The sequence below is a fragment of the Labrus mixtus genome, chromosome 24 (assembly GCF_963584025.1).
Source record: "Labrus mixtus chromosome 24, fLabMix1.1, whole genome shotgun sequence".
Taxonomy (NCBI): Eukaryota; Metazoa; Chordata; class Actinopteri; order Labriformes; family Labridae; genus Labrus; species Labrus mixtus.
This window is the reverse complement of record NC_083635.1, coordinates 2,046,138-2,069,998: the sequence shown is the minus strand read 5'-3', so window position 1 is coordinate 2,069,998 and position 23,861 is coordinate 2,046,138. Positions and strand designations below refer to the sequence as shown.

General features: G+C 42.8%; 2 protein-coding genes across 9 annotated transcripts in view; both read right to left on the bottom strand.

Moving 5' to 3' along the window:
* The window catches only part of LOC132959725 (beta-1,3-galactosyltransferase 1-like), a 93,735-nt gene extending 91,231 nt beyond the window's left edge, over nt 1-2,504 (bottom strand). For all 4 annotated transcript variants that reach the window (XM_061032910.1, XM_061032914.1, XM_061032911.1 and 1 more), the window contains exon 1: nt 2,306-2,504. The gene's annotated coding sequence lies outside the window, so the exon portion shown is untranslated. The remainder of the gene's footprint in view (nt 1-2,305) is intronic.
* A 3,626-nt stretch (nt 2,505-6,130) lies between these two features.
* Nucleotides 6,131-23,861, bottom strand: part of xirp2a (xin actin binding repeat containing 2a) — a 48,978-nt gene continuing 31,247 nt past the window's right edge. For all 5 annotated transcript variants that reach the window (XM_061032134.1, XM_061032135.1, XM_061032136.1 and 2 more), the window contains 7 exons: nt 21,166-21,300; nt 18,657-18,743; nt 18,410-18,479; nt 17,960-18,063; nt 7,801-17,083; nt 6,357-6,490; nt 6,131-6,270 (listed from right to left, as the gene is read on the bottom strand). In XM_061032134.1, coding sequence (XP_060888117.1) covers nt 6,396-6,490; nt 7,801-17,083; nt 17,960-18,063; nt 18,410-18,479; nt 18,657-18,743; nt 21,166-21,300 — 9,774 coding nt within the window. In that variant the 3' untranslated portion in view covers nt 6,131-6,270; nt 6,357-6,395. The remainder of the gene's footprint in view (nt 6,271-6,356; nt 6,491-7,800; nt 17,084-17,959; nt 18,064-18,409; nt 18,480-18,656; nt 18,744-21,165; nt 21,301-23,861) is intronic.

Here is a 23,861-nt window from a genome sequence, read left to right as displayed (position 1 = left end):
GTAAAAGCAGCAGTTTCTAAAGGAGCCTCTCACAAAACAGCATGTGTTCCCTGAGGGCACAGTACGCGGCTACAACCAGCATGGCCCAGTCTGACAGATTTTCCCTTTAAATCCTGTCAGACAGGAAATCAGCAGCAAAAGTGTGACTGAATAGAAATCCAGAACGAGTTAATAAGCTGGTTTGTAACGCACTTTTCTATTGCACTCTTTACTAAGGCAATTCATCACTGTCACAAGGATTTTATCTCATCAGGGGGGAGCGGTGTTGTGCCATAAATCGAACTCCAATCACTTCCAGGACAAAAATATGATGTAATTAAGAGAATCCGCTCCAGCCTGAGGGCTTTTGCAGATTTATTTCAGCTAGAAAAAGTATTCAATTTCCTATCTGGCTCTACAAGAGAGAAATGCATCAAGTTATTTAGAGGAGAACGATTCAAAAAAATCTATTCTGCGTGTCACATTCGGTCAATAACTCTGACATGCGGGATGCCTTCACACATTAAACCCCCACGTGAGGGTTACATGAGTTAAAACTAGCTGATTAGATGCACACTGAGGGGCTTGCTTCCTCACAGGATGTCAATAAGATGCAGTTGGCAACACAGCGGATGTAAACAGCCTCTTTATAAGGGCTGTGTGATAATACGACTCAAAGGTGTTTAATAGTGATTTGCTACTACAGCGTCGGAGTGGAAAAAAAGGGTGAAAATTATTGATTTAGAGCGTTGCAGTGGTAACTTGCTGACCCACTATCATTAGCTTAATCATTTTGGAACAGCTGCAGTGTGATTCGCTGTGATCTTAACGTCTTTAATCCTGGAAATAGCTTCTGAATGTTGACATTAATTGGAGCTACAGTGACAGAAAAATGAATTCTGTGAGGATACAAAACAGAATCTGTACAGTCCCATTAGAGCCTTAAACGGGACAAAAATGAAAAATTGTACGAGGAAGTCAAGCAAGATGAGATAAATTACCTCTTGTAAAATAAAGAATCTTTTATCACCTTAATTTCACCAAACAAAGCCTCCAAAACTCATATTCATAACTGTCTAATCGAATCATCCATGTGCGCCAAGAACCCTATTTCGATATGTCACTGCCTAATTGAGATTAAACCACTGTATTTCACGTGACAGGAGATGAATGGTGGACTTTGTTTTTGAACTAAATGAATCGTTTTCCTCCCCACACGCGTACAGTTTAAGGATCTGGTGGGGCGCCAGAACACATCAGGGCTTAACTGAGAGAATCTGGCAGTGATACAAGTATGAACAACCAAGGCAGTGTTGTAAGGTTGATCATCACAGTGGGCTTTTCTTTTCTTGTGTGAAAAAAGTATTGATGTGACTACTTCAAGGAGTGCTATAAGTCCAACAAAAAAAAAGAGTTCAAGTCCAGCAGGAGGTATATTCTTCTTAGATCCATTCATGTTTCCAAGCAGCAGTCAAAATAAATCTCCAGAAATGGATTTTTGCAGGCTTAGGCACACTGTTCACAGCGAGCAAAAGACACTGGCTGTGAATTGTTGTTATGACCCTTTGACTACAAGGTAAAATCCCATTGAGCAGCTTGCCACAGAGGCTTATATATACCCCCCGCTTTTCATTTTTACTATCCTTTTCACTTTCTTACAGTAGCAATATCTGACAGAGTGATAATGCACAGCATGGTGACACTCATCCTTTTATGTGCAGTGAAACAGAGGTGGGAGTCCATGTTTAGTGACATGCATTAACAGCCAGATAAATCACTGTGCTTAATATAAGGCTATAAAGTGCGCAGCATTATGAAAAGCACAATGCTCCCATCTACTAATCTGGATTTATTCTGTCCCTCTGCCTTGCTCTCTTTCCCTCTCTCCCACACATATAAATGCCAATAAGCCAACATGGACAAATTAAGGCTATGAATGATTTCAAGCTAACCCACTGTGCAGTGTAACCTCACAAGATAGGTAGCAGCTCCAAAAACCCGAGCCACTTTGAGCCACTTAACGCCGAACAGACCAAGTAAATCTTCAATAACGAGTTTAAAATGCCACTGTGGGAACTTCACATCCTTCTCCGCCACACTAGAGACTAGGAATGCGATTTACAGACTGAGAGAGGGTCAAACTGCGCATTAATAAACTAAACAACAGATAATGGAGTTAGCAAATCGTTAACTCAATTTCACTTAAAAAAGCAGCATCCGTCCGGCAGCGTGAGAGCACCTCAAGCTAGCAGGTAGTTCCTAGAAAGCGTTCAGACAAACCACACACCGAATAAAAGCAACATTATCAGCATTTCTGTGCACCTACCGTGTGTTGTAGTCCGTGTCCAGTCGTTAAAAGTTGTCCTGAAAGCCGCGCTGAGTGGGCTCCTGTCCGCAGCACACCGCGCTGATGCCTCCTCTGCTGCTCGGCGTCTGGAGGGGGGAGGAGCCAGCCCGCGGAGGAGAGGAGCCGACCAATCAGCTCTCGCATAATGAGAACGAACAACAGCCAATCAGCGCCAGCCGGGAGAGATGAGGATGCTGCTGCTTTGTTTAACAGTGATTGACTTTGGTACGAGGGACAAAAAATGACTGAAGTATAAATAAATAAATAAATGTTGGGAGAAATGCATACAATAATGTATAAATAAATAAATAATTAAATAAATGCATCAATAAATATATAATTATTTATACTTTGGGGCTTACTTGATTGAAACGACAGAATTAAAGGAAAGTTTTACGTTTTAATCAATACTCACCTGCCAATATTGACAGATTATTTAAGATTTATTGGCCACTCCTTAACTAAAACTTAGAATTGAAGGGGTCAATGTGATTTTGGTCTTTAACTCATTTGCTTCAGGGATAGTAGCCTTCATCAGTGGGACAAATCAATCAATAAATGATTGATCAATTATTTAAGAAGATGGGCAGATAAATTAATAAAAATAATTAATAGTTTGAAGTGAGATATCCTTTCCTTGTTAAGCTGCAAAGAAGGACTACAACCAGAAAATGTATTGTTTCATATTTATTGTCATTTTATGCCTCTAAAATACATGAAACAAAGACCAGAGGGAATTAGTAATGCCATGCAACAAAGGTCAAACCCGGGACATTGCTGTTCATTAGGGATTAGCTGAAACCATCATGGAATGGTATTATCCCTCTATTGCCTCCAACTTTCCTGAAATACTATTTGTACTGAATTATAATACAAGTGCTTCACAACATGCCTCAGATTTAATGAAACTAGCGAGCACAGAGAGGGAAAACACTGTTTAATGCAACTAAAGGTTTAGGGGCTGTTGACTGGAATTGTTTAAAATCCTGCTTCATGGTCTGTGTGGGTTCTCACTTGTTCTTAAGTTCAACAAAAAGGAGGAAATCTGTTTGTTCTTCATTATGTCTCCATAATGACAGAAAATAAATAGTAATTCTAGTTTTAAACATTATCATTATGTGTCACCAGAGTTGACAGATTCTCATGTGTTGCACTAATAGTCGTCATTGTAGTCTCTGGCTTACAGCACAGACAAAGATCAGGCTACAGAGGTTTGGGGAGCTTTTACACTTTTACATTAAAGTTTTAGTCCTGGATGCATTTATTAAACTTTAGGGCATGAAAAATCTGTTTTCAGAGAGAAAAAAATGTGAACTTGCCCTTTAATGCTCTATCAAACATTAAGTCCTGAACTTTCAGAGTCAGAAAACCCAGGTAAACTTCTAAAGAAATCTGCATTCAAACAGCAAAAATGAGCTCTGTTTAAGTATCTTCACAATGTACATACTGTGCAGCATTATTATTATTTGCTGTCTATCCTTTCCACTTGGACGTGTAGTTGTTTGGGTTTATAATTGCTTGGCAGGGGGATGAAACACTTGTACAAAATGTTGAGAATTACACCTTCTCTGTTTTGTCAATGAGAAAGTTACAGGAGAAAGGATGGCCCAATTAAAAAAAGATGCCAAACAGCATTTCAGGAACAGATGCTGAATTATTGAACCAGGAAGTGTCAGCAGAAAGGGGCATGATGACCCACACTGAATATGTAGAGCCATCACTTTTCTGACAATAACATACATTTTTCTCTGCTGGTGTAATTAACATTGCAGTATATTTTCTCTGCAGCCAATTACCCCACGACTTCACGCTGTAAGTGAGAAGAGGGGGGAAAAATCTGTCAGAGGTGACAAAAGCCACCTAATGGAAAAATCTGTAACTCCTACAGCAGGCCTGCTCTATCAGTGAAAATCAATATGCCTTTCGCCAAAGAGATCTCAGCTGGACTGTGTTATCCAGGTGGGCCATAGATCAAACTAGCCAGTCACGCCAATGAGATACAGCTTAGTTCCATTACAGCTCCAGTGTGCCGGAGCCTTAACTGATTAAAAAGTCATATATTGTCAAGTTCATGAAGCTTTATTTCAAACAGAAGACTTCATAGAAATGCATAAAACGACTTTATTCGGACACAAAAGAGAGCAGGCAGGCATTCAACTAAAGAAAAACATAGCAAAAATGGAAAAATACAGCCCAAAAGTCTAGATATGTGAGAAAAAAAATGCACTTTCTTTTTCTCTGCACGCCAGGTGCATTCAATCAGCATCAAACAAAGCTAGATATTGAATAAAAGAGAAGAAGTATATCTTTAAAACTCAGTACAAAAACACCAGTAAAATCAGAGCAGTTCATCTCTCCATGGACATTAATGTGAAATTATTATGAGCTGAACGGGTTGAATTCAAGAGTTGTCGCTTTCATCGTCATCATAGTATCTGTTCCTCTTGATCTGCTCCTCCACTGTCAAAGCCTCGTCATCGTCTTCCTCTGCCCACAGAGGACGAGTGCCATCCCCGCCTGTGCTGTGGCTTGTTTCCATCACATCCTTCCCCGTGCTCCCTCTCGCCTCCATCCCGAAATCCAAAAGGTCATCCAGCGCTGACACCGGCGGCGTTGTCGTCTCGGCGACAGATCGACCGAAGAGGTCGGATTTAAAATCAGATAGCAGGCCGGAGCTGCTGCTGGTGCTCAGGCCGGCGAAGACGTCCTCGAGGAAGCTTGACGTGCTAATCTTCTGCTCGGCGGCCTCGGTTTGGAGGGCGAGCGTTCCCCCGGCTGTCTCTGTGAAGAAATTCATGTCTGGAAAGAATGAGTCTGTGGCTTCAACACATTTGGCACCCGCTGGCACAAAGGCGTCGTCCCTCTGTGCCAGTTGCAGCACTTCACTTGGCATCCATTTTGATTCTTCACAGAGATCGGCGTTGAAGAAATCTGTTGCGCCTGCCGCATCCGTCAAAAAGAGTGACTGATGTTTCTCTTCATCATCCTCCGTAAGCCCTTCAAACAGGATTTCACGGTCGAGCAGTATCTGGCTATTACTGTTATTATTATTAGAGTTAGCATTCAGCGCTTGTCCTGCCGTCGCCTCCTCATCTATTAGCGTGACCTTTACCGCCTCTCCATTCTTCATGCCATCATTATTTCCTTTATCTCTCTCCTCCTGGCTTGCCTTCTCATCTGCGGCACTTTCTATCCGCCCATCGTGTCCATTTACTTTCACTTCCTCAACCCTTTCTTGCATACCTTCCGTCTCTTCGCTTTGGTCTTTCTCGTCCACATCAGGCTGCACTTCAGATTCCATTTCAACACCCACTTGTGCCGCAGCCTCACAGCTGCTGTTTGACTCTCCACTTTCTTGAGTGTGAGAAACATTCACCGGTTCCTCGGCGGTTGGAGTTTCCGACTCGGCTGGCGTCTCTTCAGGCCTTTTCTCATTCTCCTTTAAATTGTTACCCTCCTGCTCTGTGGAATCTTCCTGAGGTCCATTTTGCACTCCAGCCGCGGGGATATTAGTCTCTTTTAATGAGGGCTTCGTCTGTTGATTTAGAGATTCTTTTTCCTGAGCTGAGCCCTCCTTCGGGGGCCATGACGGCTTAACCAACTTCAGCTCCTCCTCTACACTGAAGGATTTCTTTGGAGAGTCTGGTTGAGGAGGCCAAACGACAGAAATCTTACTCGTTGGCTTTTTGTTTTCATCGTTTATTTCATCATTCGGTGTAACTGTTGCGCTCTGAGCAGCGGGATATCTGGAATCCATGATTTTCTTCTCAGGTGACGGTGATTTGACTCTTTTTTCAGGTGAATTCTCCTGGTTCTTATTACTCCAAAGTTCTTTGTGTGGTTTCTGTCCAAATCCTTCATCATAATTTCCTTTGGACTTGAACAGTTGCTTGTAGTGTGGCTTGCAGTACATTCGTCCATGGAGAGAGGCGTAGTTGCCGAGGCTGTTTAAATGAGAAGGAGAATAAAGAGGTTAAAGAAGTGCAGAAGGAAACTAAAAGAATGTTGTTGCTTGGTGATATTAAGTCACCTTAGTTTGCCTCTGCAGTGTTCACAGCGAAAGCAGCTTTTATGGAAGTTTTGATTGTCTGCTATCAGCAATTCCATGGGGTACACCCTCTTCCGACACACCCTGCACAGTTCGGACTCGGGAACTCGAATTCTCTGCAAAAAAAAAGGAAGAGGACACATTAATCTACAGGTTTACAATTTACGTTTTCTTTGCGACTAAAATCACACAAAAAATCACCGTGCATTTTTGTACAAGTCATGTTAAAAATGATCGTTGTTTAGTTAGTACAGTTTCAATTCATTATTCCAATGAGTCACTAGAATAACCTGGGGGAGTGTTCCCCTGATCTTTTTGGCTTGTGACCTCTACAAATGAGACATATCGTCCAGGTCACACTTTCACTAGTGATTTTCTGAATGTGGAAATAAAAACGAGTAAACGAGAGAATGGAGGGTCGAGTATTTCACCACAAAAAAAAGGAATTGTAAACAAAGTCAAATGATTTTTGGCTTTTCCAATCATTTTAACGATCTGCAAAGACCCTTAGATTTCTCCTGGGACCACTAAAGGTTTCACAACCTGTGAGCCATCTTTCTGTTTTTATCTCATGGTACGATAACCTTTCAGAGCACTACAAAAATCCTCCTTCCAGTATTGTAAAAACAGCCAGTGAAATCATCGACACACCGCAGCTTTCCTCGTCAGATATCTGAAGCAGACAAAGTCGATCTTGTCCAGCTCTGATTTTCCTCTCGTGGAGGAATTTGTTCTTCTCCCCTCTGGTCGGAGGTAGAGGCTGCCCTGGGCTAAAACCAACAGATACAGATGGCCTAGAAACTGAGAAAGGGTCCCCCTGTGCTGCATGAATTAATCTTGAAAAAAAAAAAGGTCATCTTAAATATGCAAAGAGAAAACTTCCTTTTACTTTTTCATAAGCTTAAATTATTTAATTTTTTAAATAATTACTGACTGAATAATTAGAACTTTGGCTGAAACTGAGAATTTCTGTTTTTTACATCTGTAATTACTATCAAACTAAACGGCTCTTTTCAGGGAAACTTTCTCTGAAATAAAAAAAACATTTATATTAAAATATACTAATGGAGTACTTGTTGTATAGTTTTTCCATCGCTTGAGACATTTGTGAGCAGTTTTCTACTGTGAAAAATGCATCACACACCTAGGCCAGAGAAAGATTTGTTCAATATGTTCGCATCATTGCCAGCTTCACACATCAGAGGCCTGAATAAACAGGACAAAGTGTAACCTGTGATTATTTAAATGTGTGAAACGACAAACTGTTCCACGTTTTAATGTGAGTGTTTCAGAGAGAGGAAAAACACATCAAAGCAAACATGTCATATTAATAACAGAGTCCAACCAATGTTAATACTCCACACAGAGCATGTTAAACACACCGTCACGCCTGTTTAGTATCCTCATGCTGCACAGCAGGGTTTACCCGTCACGACAGTCTCCTGCTGGTGCCTTGTGATCTGTGAAGTCCTCTGCTCTGTGACACTGAAACCGAGGTTCTGAAACACTCCTTGACTCTCGGCCCACGACTGCTGGAAGCTTCGCAGCAGTTCCTCGGTTGAGGCATCGGCGGGCACGGTCACTGTTGGAACTGCGCCTCTCACCACGTCGGCGTATGATGGAGGGCTACCGCGGGCCAGGGAGCTCCCAGAATGCACCTCGCTCCTCGTCTCTCTTGTCATGTTGCCAAAGTCGTCAATGCTGCAGAATTGCTCGGTGACTGCGGTGGTTTCAGAGTGTCCGAGGGGCTCAGAGGTCGATTCAGATTCTCTTCTTTCTATTTGTTCTCGCAGCTCTCTGGCGGCCTGGGAACTGTGTTCTCCGGTCTCAAACACGTCCTTAATGGCTTTCACATTTAATGTCGGGATCTCTTCTGTTCTTGGGGTGTGCGGTTCGGCCTCTGCGTCTTCGTTGTCACTTTCAAGCCTCTCAGCAATAACAATGGGCTCTTTTTTTGGGTAGACTTTCGGCTGTGGGGATTCGAATCTGTTTACAAGTTTGGACAAGTCAACTCTGGGTAGATCCTCCTTTAAGAGGTCGATAGTGACAGTCTCGGGTCCTTCCTCGGCATCAGCACCCAAACGTTCAGGGATATCAATGGGATCCTTCCGAAAGTACGCCCTGTTCACCTCAGCCTTCTGCGCCTCCTCAAAGAAAGACTTCTTGTCTCTGACGGTCATCATGGAGTCCACCATTTCTGACACATCCACCGATCCCTGCTCGCGTCTTTCCTCAGGAGTCCCCCGATCACTACAGGGGGATGACTGCTCTCTTTCAACAGCAAAGAACTCCGTCACTGGCATGGGAGGTGGAGGGGTCATGCTGTGGGAAAGTTTTGAGGTGGTATCTCGCAGTTTCATGAGTTTCTCCGAGCGGCTCAGGGTGGGGGACGGGGTGGCCCGGCCGAAGGGGGATGTTGGTGTGAATAACTTGCGAGGAGGAGGTGGAGGTGTCCCGGCTGATTTGTAGGGTGGCGGAGAAGGGGTTACTCTAAGCGGTGAATCTACTCTTCTTGATTCAATGCTGATAAAAGAGGGTGACGGAGAGGACACTCTCTGATCAGCCACCTCACTCAAGTCCTGTTGCAATTTGCTTTCTTGAAGCGTCTTCTTTTTTTTCTCCTCCACAACTTTCTTCGCAGTCTTGGACGAGCCGATGCTTATCTTCGATATCTTCGCAGTTGCTCCGCTGATGACGTTCTTCTCCGGCTTTGGAGGCACCGGCGGTGGCGCAGGTACAGCTGCAGGAGCAGGCGCTTCTTCTTTTTGCTGTTCTTGCTTTTCCACGGCTGTCAAATTGACTTCCAAGTATGTGAGCTTTGCCTGAATAATATTCCTCACGTAGACCATCATCTCTTTCAACTTTTTCTTACTCTGCTGTTTAGCGATTAGACCCAAATTATTTTTCTCATCCGAGCCCGTCATCCAGTCAGGGAGTTCATTTATAATGGCTCCGACAGCGTTGGAGTCTATTTTGCTTGGCGAGCCCTCAAGCTCTTTTATTTGAGCGAGCAGCTTCTGCATTACATTACATTTCACTGAATCTGTGATCTCTTCTGAATTTGCCTCGTTTTTTTGGCCCATTTTTCCTGTCCTTTTCACTGACACATCCTTCAGCTCTTTAGTCTTTACTGCCTTTACCTGCATTTTATTTGTTTCTGCTGCTTGTACCTTCATTTGCTGCTTTTGTATTTGTACAACCTCTTGCTTCTGAAGACTCTGCTGTACCACATTCTCAGTCACAACCACCTCCTCGTGTCTTTGAATGTGCTCCGCCTTCACGCTCTGCTGGCTGTGGGAGACAGATACATGGCCTTGTCCTTGATGGGTTGCTGCAGATGTTATCTTTGCCACCTTAGGCATTAAAACAGTAACTGATGGTGACAGCTTTACTTCAGTCTCATTCTTTTGCACCTGTTTCCCTCTTTTCATCGTAACCTCCACTTCAACTTCCTTTATAGGCAGTGTCATTTGGCTTTTTCTCTCCTGTGCTTTGAGTTCTGTTTTTATCTCTGACGTCACCTGATTGCTTTCCTTCCCTTTGCTTTCACTTGTCCTCGACACATTGCTTTTCTCTTGCTGTAAATGCACGTCACTTTTCATTACTTCCTTTTGTCCAACATTGTCACACCTCTCCTCTTTCTTCTCGGTTGGCATCTTAAACGTTTTCACCTTGAAACTTGGAGTTACTTTTGGAATTTTAGTGGGCATAGAGGGACTCATTTTTCCCTCCTGTGTCAGAGGCACATTAATATTCTTTACATCTTCAGCTTTCAATGTGACCGCAGCCTGGCTTTGAAGATTTACACTTTCCTGGACAGCACTCAGCGTGGTTGTGGTAGACCTGCTGCTGGATTTCTTAATAACCTGCTGCTGCTCCGTGACTGACGATGACGAAGTGACCATATTGGAGCTCAACTTGATGTCAACATTTGCGGCCTCTTGGTGAGCCTTAGACACGGAAAAGGTCTGACTCTTTGGTGGGGTGTGACTCTTTTTGAAGGCATCTGCTGAGGCGAGATTTCTTTCTGAGGACATTTCACTTGCAACATGCTTCATATCAAGGGAAACATTTGAAGATTTAGAGGAAGATTTCTTATTTATTCCTGAAATGGAAGGCTTGCTCAAAGGAATCTGGGAAGGTGTTTTCTTGGCAGGAGAGTCTTGTGTCAATATTACCTCTTTGGATGCAGTCTTAGTCTCTTCTCTTTTCACTTCTGTCACCTCTGTGCTGACTTCTTTATCAGTTTTCTGGACTTCTGAAAGCTCTGTACTGGCAGCAGAGGAAGGTCGTGTAGAAGTAGGGGTTGTGACTCTACTCCTTTCTGTTTCCTCTTTCTCCTCCAATTGTTGGCGAAACCGCTCTTCTGCAAGCATCAGAGGGGTTTTAAATTTGCGAGCAAAAGGTCTAGACTTTGGCGCTGGAGTGGGTTCGGGTGTCAGAGGCAGTTTAATAGGAGGGGCAAACACTTTTTTAGGCGGTTGTGGGCTTTCCTTTTGCATTGGTTTCACAGCTGGGATGCTAGGTATTTTTGTTCTTGACACTGTCGTCGATTCAGACTGAATCTGCTTGCTTGTTTCAATCTGTTGTGATGTTTCCCTTTTTACTTCCTGAACTTTTGCTTCTTCTTTATGCTCTGCTGACACTGTTGTTGTTTCTTGACTGGCAGTAAGCTGAGCTGGCGCTGGAGGAGGTGGAGGAGTTGGCTCCTTTTTCTGCCATTTGGGTTTGACTTTTATAGGCTGCTTTGGCGCCTCGGGTTGCTTGGGAATCTTGAATAGAGGCTTGCCAATGGGTTTCACCAGCTTTGCAGGGGGAGGCTGAGGCATGGAGTTTAGCTCTTGTTGTGAGGGAGGCGCAGGGAGGAAATCGTGTCCGCTCGCAGAGGTTAGACTTGGCGGAGGTGGAGGAGGAGGAAAGAATTCTGGCTCAGGCTTGATGCATTCCATAGGAGGAGGTGGAGGTGGAGGTGGAAGGTCGCTGTCCTGCCTCATAATCGGAGGCCTGGATGTTGGAGATGCTGGGCTCTCCAGCACTGGCGATGGTGGTGGAGGGAGGGAGAGCTCTGACTCTGAGGGTGGAGGTGGTGAGGAAGGGGGAGGAGGGAAGTGAATCTCTGGCTTTGTCTTTTTGATCAAGCCTTTCCCTTTGACATCAAGGCTCCGGTAATCACTCTTCACATTTTTTATATTCTGCTTTTGTGTGAGCGCCTTGTTCTCCATTTGCTTCAAAGATGTCGACATTTGCTCCAATACTGACACATTTTGCTTCTGCATGACAGTTTTCTCCGTCACTGCTGTCTGCACCTGTTTGATTGTCTTCGTTTCACATATTTGCTTGTTTGAAATATTTGTGTGTGATGTGTTTTGCACCTCTTTCATCACATTCACGTCAGCCAATTTGGTCTCTGTTTGATCATTATTAGCCATTTGTTTATTCTTTATCATAACAGGCTTAGGGGCTTGTATTTTCTGAAGGGGCAGCACTTTCTGCTTCTGTTCTTTTATGCTCTTCTGCTGAGAGGCCCCAGTGGTATTATCTGTTTTGGCTACAGTAACAGAGTGGTCCTCTTGGGTTATTACCTGTGTTTTCACTGATTTGCTTTCGTGGTGCCTCTGTGCATGCTTCTGTGACTCACTGCTCCTGGAGAGGTTTTTCACTGCGGGAGCCGGATTGACTGCTACACTCTCACTCTTAGCGTCATGCAGGCATTCATGCTCTGCCTGCTTTACAGTTAATGGATTTTTCACGGGCACTTTTGCTTTCTTTGATGGATACATACGTTTAGTATTTGAATACTGTTTACGCTGCATCAGACACTTTATTGTCCCTTGAACATCCCCTTTCAGTACCTCCTCTTTTTCCACTTGTGTTGAGTCCTGTCCTTCATAGAGACTTTGTATGGATGTTTTCACATCTCCTTCAATGCTTCCCCTGCGCTGCAATCTTGGAGAAGTCGTTGGCTCAAGCAAGAGCTGGATAGTTGCTTTAATGTCGCCCTGTTCGCTGACCTGATGCTGGTAAGTCTTCTTCTCGCTTGTCGCTTCATGCAAACTTTGCAGGGCAGTATGGATGTCTCCTTTGATGATCTCCTCTTTTTCAACTTCTTTCACAGCTTGCTTCGCCTCCTCCAGGGACTTCAGTGTCCCTTTGATATCACCTGGTACTAAATCTTCAACAGTCACTTCAGTATTGGTAGTTGCAGACTTTTCAAGTGATTCCAGAGCACCCCTAATGTCTCCCCTTACAATTTCTGGCTTTTCCATTTCTTTGGCTTGATGCTGGGCCTCCTGCAGAGACCTCAAAGTGGTGGGTATGTCTCCCTTCACCACCTCCTCTTTCTCTATTACAACCCTCTGATTCATGGCTTGGGTCAGTGAATCAAGAGCTGCATTAAGGTCACCTTTGACAATGTCCTTTTTCTCAAGGTTTTTGTAGGTAACAGTCGGCTCTGTCATAAAGACTTCCACAGTATGATGTACATCACCAGGAACTATATCATCCTCAGCCACGGTGCGACCAATCTGCTGCTTCTTTCGCAGCATTATTTTGGTCTCTTCAATATCACCTCCAATGATACGCTCTCTTTCCACCCTTTCCTGGGTTTCATCCGGTTCATACTGGAGCTGCTTCAGGTAATCGAGGGCTCCAGACTCGATGCACGTGGAGTAAAAGCTGACGTTGCCCCTTTCTGCGTCTTTCACCCTTATTTTTTTAGATTCTTCTTCTCCGGAGTTTGAGAGAAGACGATGAAGCGTTTTGCTGATGTTACCCTGAATTACATCTTCTTTTTCCAAACTAGCCCTCTCCCCCTTATTCAACAGAGAGTAGATAGTCAGTCTGACGTCACCTTTCTCATCTTCTTGAATGAGAATGCCACGCTTGGAGGAGCCCTCATTCTTGAGCAGATTGTTTATGGCTTCTTGAATGTCACCACGGACAATTTGCTCTTTTTCAACATTTATTCCCCTTTCCTGGTTTAATAGCTGATTCACTGTTGTGTTGATATTTCCCCTCTCCCCCTCATCAATAGTTATCCCCCTTTCAGTGGTCTCTCTGCGGTTTAGGAGGTTCATCATTATGTTGCTCAGATCCCCTCTGATGATCTCTTCTTTTTGGATTTCTGGAGCCTCCTGGTTCATGAGTTGGAATTTGGCCATGCGGACATCGCCAATCTCATCTGCTTCAATTAGAATCCCTTGCGAGTCCACCATTTTACGACAATAAAGCTCCTCCAGTGTCTCTTTGATGCTTTTTCCGATGATTTCTTTCATTTCTGTTCTGCTCTCGTTGAACTCATGGAATGGAGTTGTTTCAAAGAGCCATGTTGTTGACTTTACATCGGCCTGTGGGATTTCCTCCTTTGTGACAACGAGCTCTGTGCCATCCATCTCTTTGATACTGTCGAGGGGCTGCTTCTCAAAGAGCCACACAGACTGTTTGACATCCCCTTTCATTACTTCCTCTTTTGTCACTCTCTCCATGCTGTCATATTCAGCGCCCTCGCCGCGGATCTCATCAATTGTGCGCGTTTCAAACATCCATGTGGCAGATCTTACGTCGCCTTTTTGGATTTCACTCACACTAACAGTTCTGATGTACTTTTGAGACATTTGATCCGTCTCAAACCACTGCTTGTTTGTTTTCACATCGCCGCCCTGGATATCTCCAACTGTTTTTGACCTCACTTTTATTTCCTCAGCTATTTCATCAAGAGGTTGCGTTTCAAACCTCCACCTTGCAGAGTTAACGTCTCCTTTATTGATCCCCTCCTCAGTCACAGCTTTAATAACATAGACCTCCTCTGAATCCCTAATTGAATCCAGAGGCTTCGTCTCGAACAGCCATCGGGCCCCCACCACATCTCCACTTACTATTTCTTCCTTAGTAACTGTAGTTACTTCATGATAATGTCCTTCTTTGTCTCGGATAGCATACAGGGGTTGAGTTTCAAACATCATGGTGTAGTTTTTCACATCCCCCCTCTCTATTTGATCCCTAAAGATGCTAGTAAGCTTAGAGATATCAGTCTCAGTGGACTCTTCTTTAATTTTATCCAGAGAGTAGGTCTCAAAAATGAAGCGACCTTTGTCGACGTCGCCCCCCTGAACATCACTCACAGTGAGTTTCTCCCTAGCCTCGTCACGGATCTCATCAATCGACTGATTCTCAAACATCCAAGTACAGTTGACCACGTTTCCCTTCTGGATGTCCTCGGTCTGCTGTGTCTTCAACCTCTGCATCATTTCATCAGAGGTGGAGCTCATAATGTCCGAGGAGCGATTCTCAAAGATGTACTTCATCCTGGAAACATCGCCAGACTGGACGTCGATTTCCGTAACCCTCCTGAAAGAACTGCTGTCCTCACCTGTCAGATTTTCGAGGTTCTCCGTTTCAAACAGGAAGCGGGCCAGTCGTACGTCTTTTCCGTGGATGTCCTCTTGATTTACAGTGCATGTTTTCAGAATGGTCTCAGACTCCGACTCTGTATGATCATGTATGTTGTCGAGGGTTTGGGTTTCAAAGAGCCAAGTGCACGTTTTGACGTCACCTTTTTGCACTTCCTCAACGTTGGCCTCGCTCTTTTCTTCCTTTTCATACAGAACATCCATTGGTTGAGTCTCAAATAACCACTTACAGGTCTTAACGTCGCCTTTTTCAATTTCAATATCTTCTTTAGTTTTATGTTCTTCATCTTCATCATTGCTGAATGCTTTATGAATAGCATCAAGCTGCTGAGTTTCAAACAACCACTTGGCTGTTTTGACATCCCCTGACTCAATTTCCTGTTTTGATATACCCTTGATGATCTGAAACTTATTGATGCTTTCGTCAAACTCATCAATGGGACGCGTTTCAAACATCCATCTGCAGCTGCGCACGTCTCCCTTCACAATCTCCTCGCGCCTTACGGTCTTCACCTCATGGTAATGACCTGAGCTGTCCTGCATAGCGTACATAGGAGTGGACTCAAAAAGAACTCTGTTGGATTTGACGGATCCACTTGTGACACCTTCAACTTGAATTTTCTGTGTTCCTTCACACTTACTTAAATCCATACATTCAAACCTTTCTTTATAGTTTGTCACATCTCCTTTGTCGAGAGCTTCAACGTTCACAGTTTTTGTGATCTCCTTCTTTTCTTCCCTTATATTCTCAAGTGGCTGGCTTTCAAAGACCCACTTTTGATGCCTCACATCACCCTTTTCTTCTTCGGTTGCAACTGTTTTCTTAAGTTTTCCCACCTCCAGCAGTTCTTTCAGACTTTCCATTGGTACTGTTTCAAACAGATGTTTAGCCGTTTGAACATCGCCTCCTACAATCTCCTCTGAAGGTAACAATCTTGCATTGGTGTTGTCCTTCAAAGTGTCCATTGGCTGAGTCTCAAATACAAGACAATGCCTTCTCACATCAGCACCAATAACTTCTTCCTTTTGCTTCCTGGAACTCTCCCATTCCTCATCCTTAATGGAGTCAAGGGTCTTTGTCTCGAAAAGCCACCTACCTTTATTGACACCGCATTGAACGTTGTCCTCCATGGAAATTCCACAAATGAGTTTCATCTTCGCAGGGTCTTTGTTTATCATGTCCAGAGGTTGTGTTTCAAACATCCAGCGTGATGTTTTGACGTCTCCTTTTTCCATCTCCTCCTTGCGGATAGTGGTGATCTCCAGCATTTCTCCTGAATCCCCCCTAATGACACACATGGGCTGCGTCTCAAACTTGCGAGTTGTTGTCTTCACTTCCCCTTTAATCTCTTCCAGCTCGGACTTCAGGCTCAAGAAGTGGCTTTCTTCAATGGTTTCTGTTTTACCCAGGGAATCCAAATGCTGGGTCTCAAAGAGATACCTGGCTGTTTTCACATCGCCGCCTGTGATGTCTTTGGAGACAACAACCTCCATCTCCTGCTCGTCTTCTTGGTAGATCTTATTCAGATAATCGAGCGGCTGCGTCTCAAAAAGCCAAGTAGCAGTGCGAACATCTCCTCTCGCCAGATCCGTAGATTTTTCTGACTGCTCAGTTGAATCAGTTGCCTCAGTACCAAGAGCATCCATTGGTTGAGTCTCAAACATCCAAGCTGTGTATCTGACATCTTTTCCAGCAATGATTTCCTGTTGGGTGATATTCCTCTCCTCATTCTCATCTGGAGTTTCATCTTTGATTGTATCCAGTGGCTTGTTCTCAAACATCCAGCGCATGGACTGCACTTCACCTTTAAGAATCTCATCCCACTCCACAGACTCTCTGTCAGGGCTTGAACCAGAACTTGAGGCGTTGCCTTCATTTTCAAACATATAGCAAGCCTGCTGAACATCTCCAACCATTTCCACATTTTCCAAATCCTTCTTTTCAGCTTCAGTGAGATGACTCAAGAAGTCTGCTTCTATGTTCTTGCGGACTTCAGGGTGAATGTGCTTGTAAAGGCGCTTTAGTTCGGCCATGCTCTTGTGTTTGAAATACTGCTCCTTATTGACAGTGTGCTTTTGTTGGAAGGTCTGCTCTTGATGCTGGGAGGACATTTCCTGCAACAGGTTTGGTGGTGGGGGTGGGAAATTCTCTGTTATCTCATAAGCTGCTGAGGAGGCAGACGCTGCTGATGAGGCAGCAGCTGTCTTTATGGTGGAGGAGCTGTCATAGCAAGTCGTGGCTGAAATTTTAGAGGACTGATTTACTGGTGCCCATTGAAACTGGTTGAAATCCACATCAACCTGCAGTTTGTTAAGAGTTTTTGGTTATGGAAAGAAGGAAAGTGACAGTTAAGTTAAAGTAAGAAAACTTAGATAACAGTTCACAGTATGAAATTAATAGAACAGAAAAGACAGATTTGAATTAAGGTGTTATTTATGTCATGATCTTTTGATTTAAGAGCTAAAATAACAATGATAAAGGTGTGTTCTAAAATTTGTGCAAATTAGTCATTTTCCAAAAGTTGGAGCAAAAGCATCAACTAAACAAAACAAATTTAAGACATTTTTCAAATTCAGGAATTATCTTGGACACTTGAGGAGGTAGTCGGTGCATTTCCACCAAAAGGCCAAGCTTGACAGTAAGTACCAGGGACTTCAGTTTACCCCCCAAAAGGTTCCTGTTACAGAAATAGTACTTATAGTAACACTAACGTGATACATTTTCATAGGTCTTTAGTTCTTGGAGGAAATGTAGACAATAATAGGCTGGCTGAACCTTTAAATCCCTTAAGAGCCCATCTATAAAAAGTCCTGTTTTCTTTTGTTGGAAATGCAGCTTTAGATGTAAATGCGCAAATCTCAGGTCTGTCAAACTGAGACATTTTTAGTTATGCACGTCTCTAATTACTGACTTGATTGAAAACTTCACTGAACATCAATTTAACAGAAGACAGCGATTTGAATCCTAGCTTTAATGTGCTTTTCCTTTTAATGCTCTGGAGAAAAAAAAACTGAAAGAGTTTGACTGAAATGACATGAGGGCTTTCATCCATACCAATTTATTCTCCATCAACTCATGGCATACGCAATCCCCCTTTGATGATTTCTTGATGTGGCGTCATCTTCATACTGTTACAACGACTATCATCTATTTAGGTAAACAGACAGCATCATTACCTTAATTTCCTTGGCTGGTGCAGCCTCCTCAATAGTTTTCTCGTACTGCTGCTTCAAAGCCTGAGTGGAAACCTTTGGTAGGTCCTCTCCTCCGACGAGCATAACTGAATTAGACACAAGAAGAAGTCTGCCTCATTAAGTCATTCGCAGTGAGGAAGCTCAGGGGGATTGGAAAGAGAAATAAATCATTTCATTAAAAAACCTGAGTAGTTTTCATTTTCTGAAACCATGCAGCAGTGATTGCCCAATTTCCACTTTCCAATATTTTACCTTCCTGACTCTGCCCTGATTAGATTTGCTGCTATGCACTGAATAGAAAATCATCTGCAAGCCTTTACATAGCTCATCCCTTATTCAGCAGTGGAAGGAACAATCATTAATATACAGGACACAAGCAGTGCTGTGATAAAAATGTGCAAATTACAATATAAAAGGCATGAGCAGAATAACCTGTTTCATTGTAATGGCTCCCGTAACTTGCCGCCACATTGTTCTGGTGGACTCTTTCATCTTGGATCACCTGTAAAAAGATGGTGGGAAATCATTAGAGAACTGGAACTGCACAAGCTCCCAACTGCTCTCAATCAGGGTGAAGTTAAAAGCTCACCAGAGAGTATATATGGGGCTGGAAAGTGAAACCAAAAAGTTCTGATATAACAAAAGAAATCAGCCAAATTGTGAGTTTAACAGCCTGTACCTCTTGTTGATTCTGAAAGATGGTTGTGGAGGGGACGACCTCTCTGACACTGCTTCTCACTGTTACCTCCGAGGAGCTTGACACCTCCTGTCAAACACAGACAAATGAGAATAGAGGCACGCTGAATCGCCCCATCACGCAGGAATGCAGACAAACGGCTGCACAAACAAAGAGACAGACACAGACATGACACAACTTTATCCCTGTGTGTTTGAGCTGTGAGAAACAGCGGGAGAGTAAGTCATTTTGATATCGGGAAACTTAATAAAGAGCCCTTGGTGGCTTGTAACAAATGTTTTTTTTATTACAACGCTGCTTCCGAGGGAACTACGGAGTTTAATTCCACTGAAGGAGGATTTCAGTGTTGGAGGGAAAGAGCAATAGATTACAAAAACTGTACAAAACTGCATCAGCCGTTTTCCTCCAGTGAGCTTCATGCAATTTGAAAGAGATGGAAGAGAAATATAATATTTGAGCTTGTATCGTCTGCATCTACATAAAAGATACATGGAGGGAGGGGTTGCTCTGTACTCCAGAAACCACTTATGTCAGAATAATGACATCTTTCCTGATGTAAGACCAGTTTTAAAACAGAGCTTGGTTATTACACCTCTGAAGATAAACTTGGAGAGTGGTTTCTTGTTGCAGTACAGAAGTAATAACTGGATCTAACAGACATTTCCCCCCGCATCACACCTCTATGTAAAATTTAACATTCAGCAAGGCCCCTCGATGAATCCACTCTGCTTGCCGCCTGAATAAGCAGATGGGGAGCATGCATGGAGGGGCTGAATTGACCTCTCTACACTGAGACTGGGCCTCGGTCCCCGGTTGCTTACGTGTTCTTGCAATTCCCTCACGCGCCGGATGACAATGAAGCACAGGGAAGCAAAGTTCAAGGCGCACTCTTTGATTTGACATCGGAGTCACAGGAATAGCAGCAGAGCTTTCCAATAACGAGCTACAGGAGGACGTTAAATCTGTGGCTTTCAAACGTTTCTCATTTAACGCAGAGCTGAAAGTAAAGGACGGCAGAATCCTTTAGTCTACGTTACTTAAAACACAAAGAAGAAAAAAATCCCCTTCTATGCAGCATGTTCACTTTCTCTTTCAATTCACTGTCCTTGCAGAAGTTACATTTTCACTACAATATAATCACACAAACATTCAAGCCTTAGTACTTTCTATACGCTGGTGTTATGGAACTTTCTCTACTGTGTTAGCACATAGAAATATGGCTTAACTATTACCACATCTTGCCAAAATCTGGAGAAAAAAATCTTGAGGAAAGGAGTTTGTCATATTAGAAAATATTTAATATTAACTCGTCTGCTTTCTAGCCAAAAGTGAGGCTAGACTCTCATCTCTCTCTCTCTCTCTCTCTCTCTCTTTCTTGTTTGACATGTTGAAAATAAAGTAAAAATGTTGTGACTACAGGCAAATGTTTAGTTCTTAGTAAAAAGAAAACAGGAGCGGAAGACGTGAGCTATTGCACTCTGAGAATAAAGTCAAAATAAATGTAAAAAATTAATCTTAAGGAAAAACCTTAAAAACAACCCTTCAAGTGTTTGTGGCATTAAAGAAAATCTAAATATTGACACTCGTACCAAAATTTCAACTTTAATCCTCAAGATACAAAATGTTATTCTGATAACACTGAGAATAAAATGGAAATACCAGCCCTAGTTTAACTTGTTTATGACCTTCTGCTTCAGACAGGCTAGCTGTTTCTGAAAGCTAACGGCCTTTTTGCTAAGCTATGACGCTAAAAATGGACGTGTTGTCACCTGATAGGTTGCTAAAAGGTAACTTTACCACGAGCCTACATCAGAACCTCTCAGAGATTATATAAGATGCAAACAAGCCTGGGTAGATGCAAACATTGGGTTTTTGAAATAAATGTAGCAATTATTCTAACATTTTATGACAGATGGTAAGGTGGGGTAAGGGTGTAGTTAAGTTATTAGGGACTACTTTGTTACTATTCAGTTGTATGCATTACTACATGATGTTAATTAAAGCTCCTCTGAGAAACTGTTGGTTTGTGTCATTTTGGCGCCCCCTTGTGGTAAAATTGGATCATCTGCGCACTTTCCTGATCTGGATATGCAAAAGTTGTTTTTTTCAGATAATAAATCTCATCCTGCTTTCTTTTAACAATCAAAGGTGACACTCACTGTCAATGTAAGCTCTGGAAAATGTAAATAAAGGCTGTATCTACAATTCAGCCATCCAGTGACAGCTGTCACAGGCATACAATAATAAAAGAGAAATAATCAATAGAAAATTAGTCATTTGTTTGCTTTTGTAGGTGATGTAGAGGCGTCATCATTAACCTAACTTAAAAAAAAAGTAGCTTTAATTAAACAGGACCTTTAATTAGATTTAAACGAGTAGTAATCAGTTTGTGCTGTTTCCTGATTGGTTCAGAAGTTATCAGGTGACATGTGATTAAAGTGGTCAGTGTTATCGATTCACAATCTCAGCAGGCTTTCAGAGTGATTCTCACCTGGACAGATCGCTGCTCGAAATGAAACTGGGTGACGCTGGACTGAGAGGACGACGAGAACTCCTGGCTCTCAAACTGTTTCTTCACGCTGGCCAGACCACCGGGCAGCGAACACGCCTCCGACTCGTCCATCATCTATCAGCAAACAGAAGAAAAAAACACCCATAAAACACTTCTGTAAGATGACACACACAAAATGTAAACGTGAAGTCCATACGAGATTCATGGGACTGGATTTGACCCCGGTGAACCTGTCACTGTTTTCATTGAATTTGAACACATTATATATTCACTTATGCTAATATAGAAGTCGATAAAAGGGCGTAATGCTTTCAGAAGCATCAGAAGTGTTGAGGTTCTTTGAAACACAGTATGAATGATGGAATTTGAAAACAATGAAAATGAAGATAAGATTGTTTCTGTACAATCCTAAAGGTTGACAATTGAATTCTGTTATAGTTGCAAGACTACGTCAAAGTCAAATGTGAAAAGGGAAGAAAAGAAATGAGATAGGGTTTATTTTTAAAAGGAAATCAAAACTAAATCAACGTAACTGAGTCATTTTTGGAGTTTATGTCTGGCAGAAATTTCCCAAATAGCAAAGATGGCAAGCACCCAATTTAAATTGATTCACTTTTTCCACATCTATTCTGCAGCAGAGAGAGAGAGAGAGAGAGAGGGAGAGAGAGAGACATCAATAGACATTTGAGGCTTTCAGATGAGTCCGTTTAATGGAACAAAAAAGCTCTTTCAATACTTTTTTTTATTGAGCTACGGAAGGAATTATGCTTTAAGACTGACAAAATACAAAGGCCTGGTTTCTTTGCAGAGGGGAGGAGAAGGAGGGAGGGGGGCTTTTTAAATCTTATTAGTATGGAGAATGCACTCTTCACCCAATGAATTGTGGGCAGGAAACACTCTGACTATTTGATAAAGTAAATTCCTTTTGGGATTGTCAATTACTTTCCTTATAAAACATTTATATGGACGCTTCTGCTTATAGAGATACTTGGAAACTGCAGTTTATATTTCCAAGCTGGCTGCCATGTGTGTGATAATGTGTGTGTGTGTGTGTGAGATGGTGTGTGTGAGTGCATGTTGAACACAAACACCTGTAACCTTCTCCGTTTTAATGCAAATGAGTGGTACAATGCAATTTGCAAGATATTACAGAGGAAGTGAGGGCAGTGACATTTTATGGCATGACACCGTGTTATCAATATTTTACTACCTCAGGGTACAACAGCTCCATTGATACACGGAAACAACAACCTCTCGATTAGAATGTCACAGACTCCGAGTTCACCTGACAAGTTCCCACATCACAGAAAACAAGGCTCTCCTCTTCATTTGAGTCTTGCTCGCTTGATTGTTTGAAAAGGAGTTGAAAATTACAATCAGTGCAGCTAAAAGCGCTGAAGATAAATGATCAGTTAGTATCTTTTAATAACATGTTTCAGATGATTGCACAAAGTACTCTTTGTCCAGCAGTTTGATAAAAGGTATAATAGGAGACTTTCAGAGTAGATGTCCAGCAGGTGTCGCACTTTAGCACCAGTCTCTCAAACCAAAACAAAGCTGTCCCTTCTGCACATCGCTTCCCCTCCTCCCTCACCCCTCCCTCCAGCCATTTCTAAAAACCAACCTAGCTTTTTTATTTCACCGTGACAACAAGAAAGATCTTGAAAAAGTCACTGCAACAGGAATAAAAAATGTGCCACATGAAGCTCATGAAGCAAATCATTTGGAGCTCCTCCTACTGACTAGCTGCAGTGTCAGTCATAAGCTCCGCCTCCTCCATATTAACAGATGGGGCATGGGTCAAACTATAAAATCAAAAATGCTTTTTCTTTCTCAAACATGATTTCTATTATAAAGCAAGTATTATAATCGACCTTCTTGTGAACGTGCAGCAAATGGCCGCACGCTTTCCTCCTTACTTTGACAGAGAATCTTATCTAGCTGGCCTTGTGTCCGACACCATTCTGCTGCTGTTGCATATTTAAAGTCGTCAGGGTTAGTGGATGACAAACTGGACTGAACAGTGTCCATCATCCCGCTCTGCTATCTTTAACACCTTGTCACTTGTGTGTGAACATGCAGACAACAGCTGCAAAGGTATTGAGGAAAAACAAGATTCCTGTGATCGTTCCCTCCGGCAACTAGGCTCCCCTGTCTTGTGCCCCCCTCTTACCTCCCCCAACATACACACACACACACACACACACACACACACACACACACACACACACACACACACACACACACACACACACACACACACACACACACACACACACACACACACACACACACACACACACACACATACATGCATAGATGCACATGCAGCTGTCAGAAGCCCCCATACAAGGCTTCAGGCCACTGAGGATGAAGTGAAGTGTGCGAGGATCATTAAGTGAGTCCTCTTGAAGCTAACAGTTATGCTAATGCATTGCTATAATCGCGCTTTTGGCTAAAGGTTGATGAAATTGTTGCACTCCTCGTTACTTTATGTATAATTGTGTGTTAAAGCTGTTTATAACAAATTGAGGAGCTGTACCGTGCTGTAAGTGTGGGAAGAAAAGCACTCTGAATAAAGTTAACATCACCTCTCATCTGAGCTCAGCTGGCTGTAAAGCTCCACATCAAGTGGAGACCTGCAGCCAGCTTACAGGTGACTCACATCCTGATAA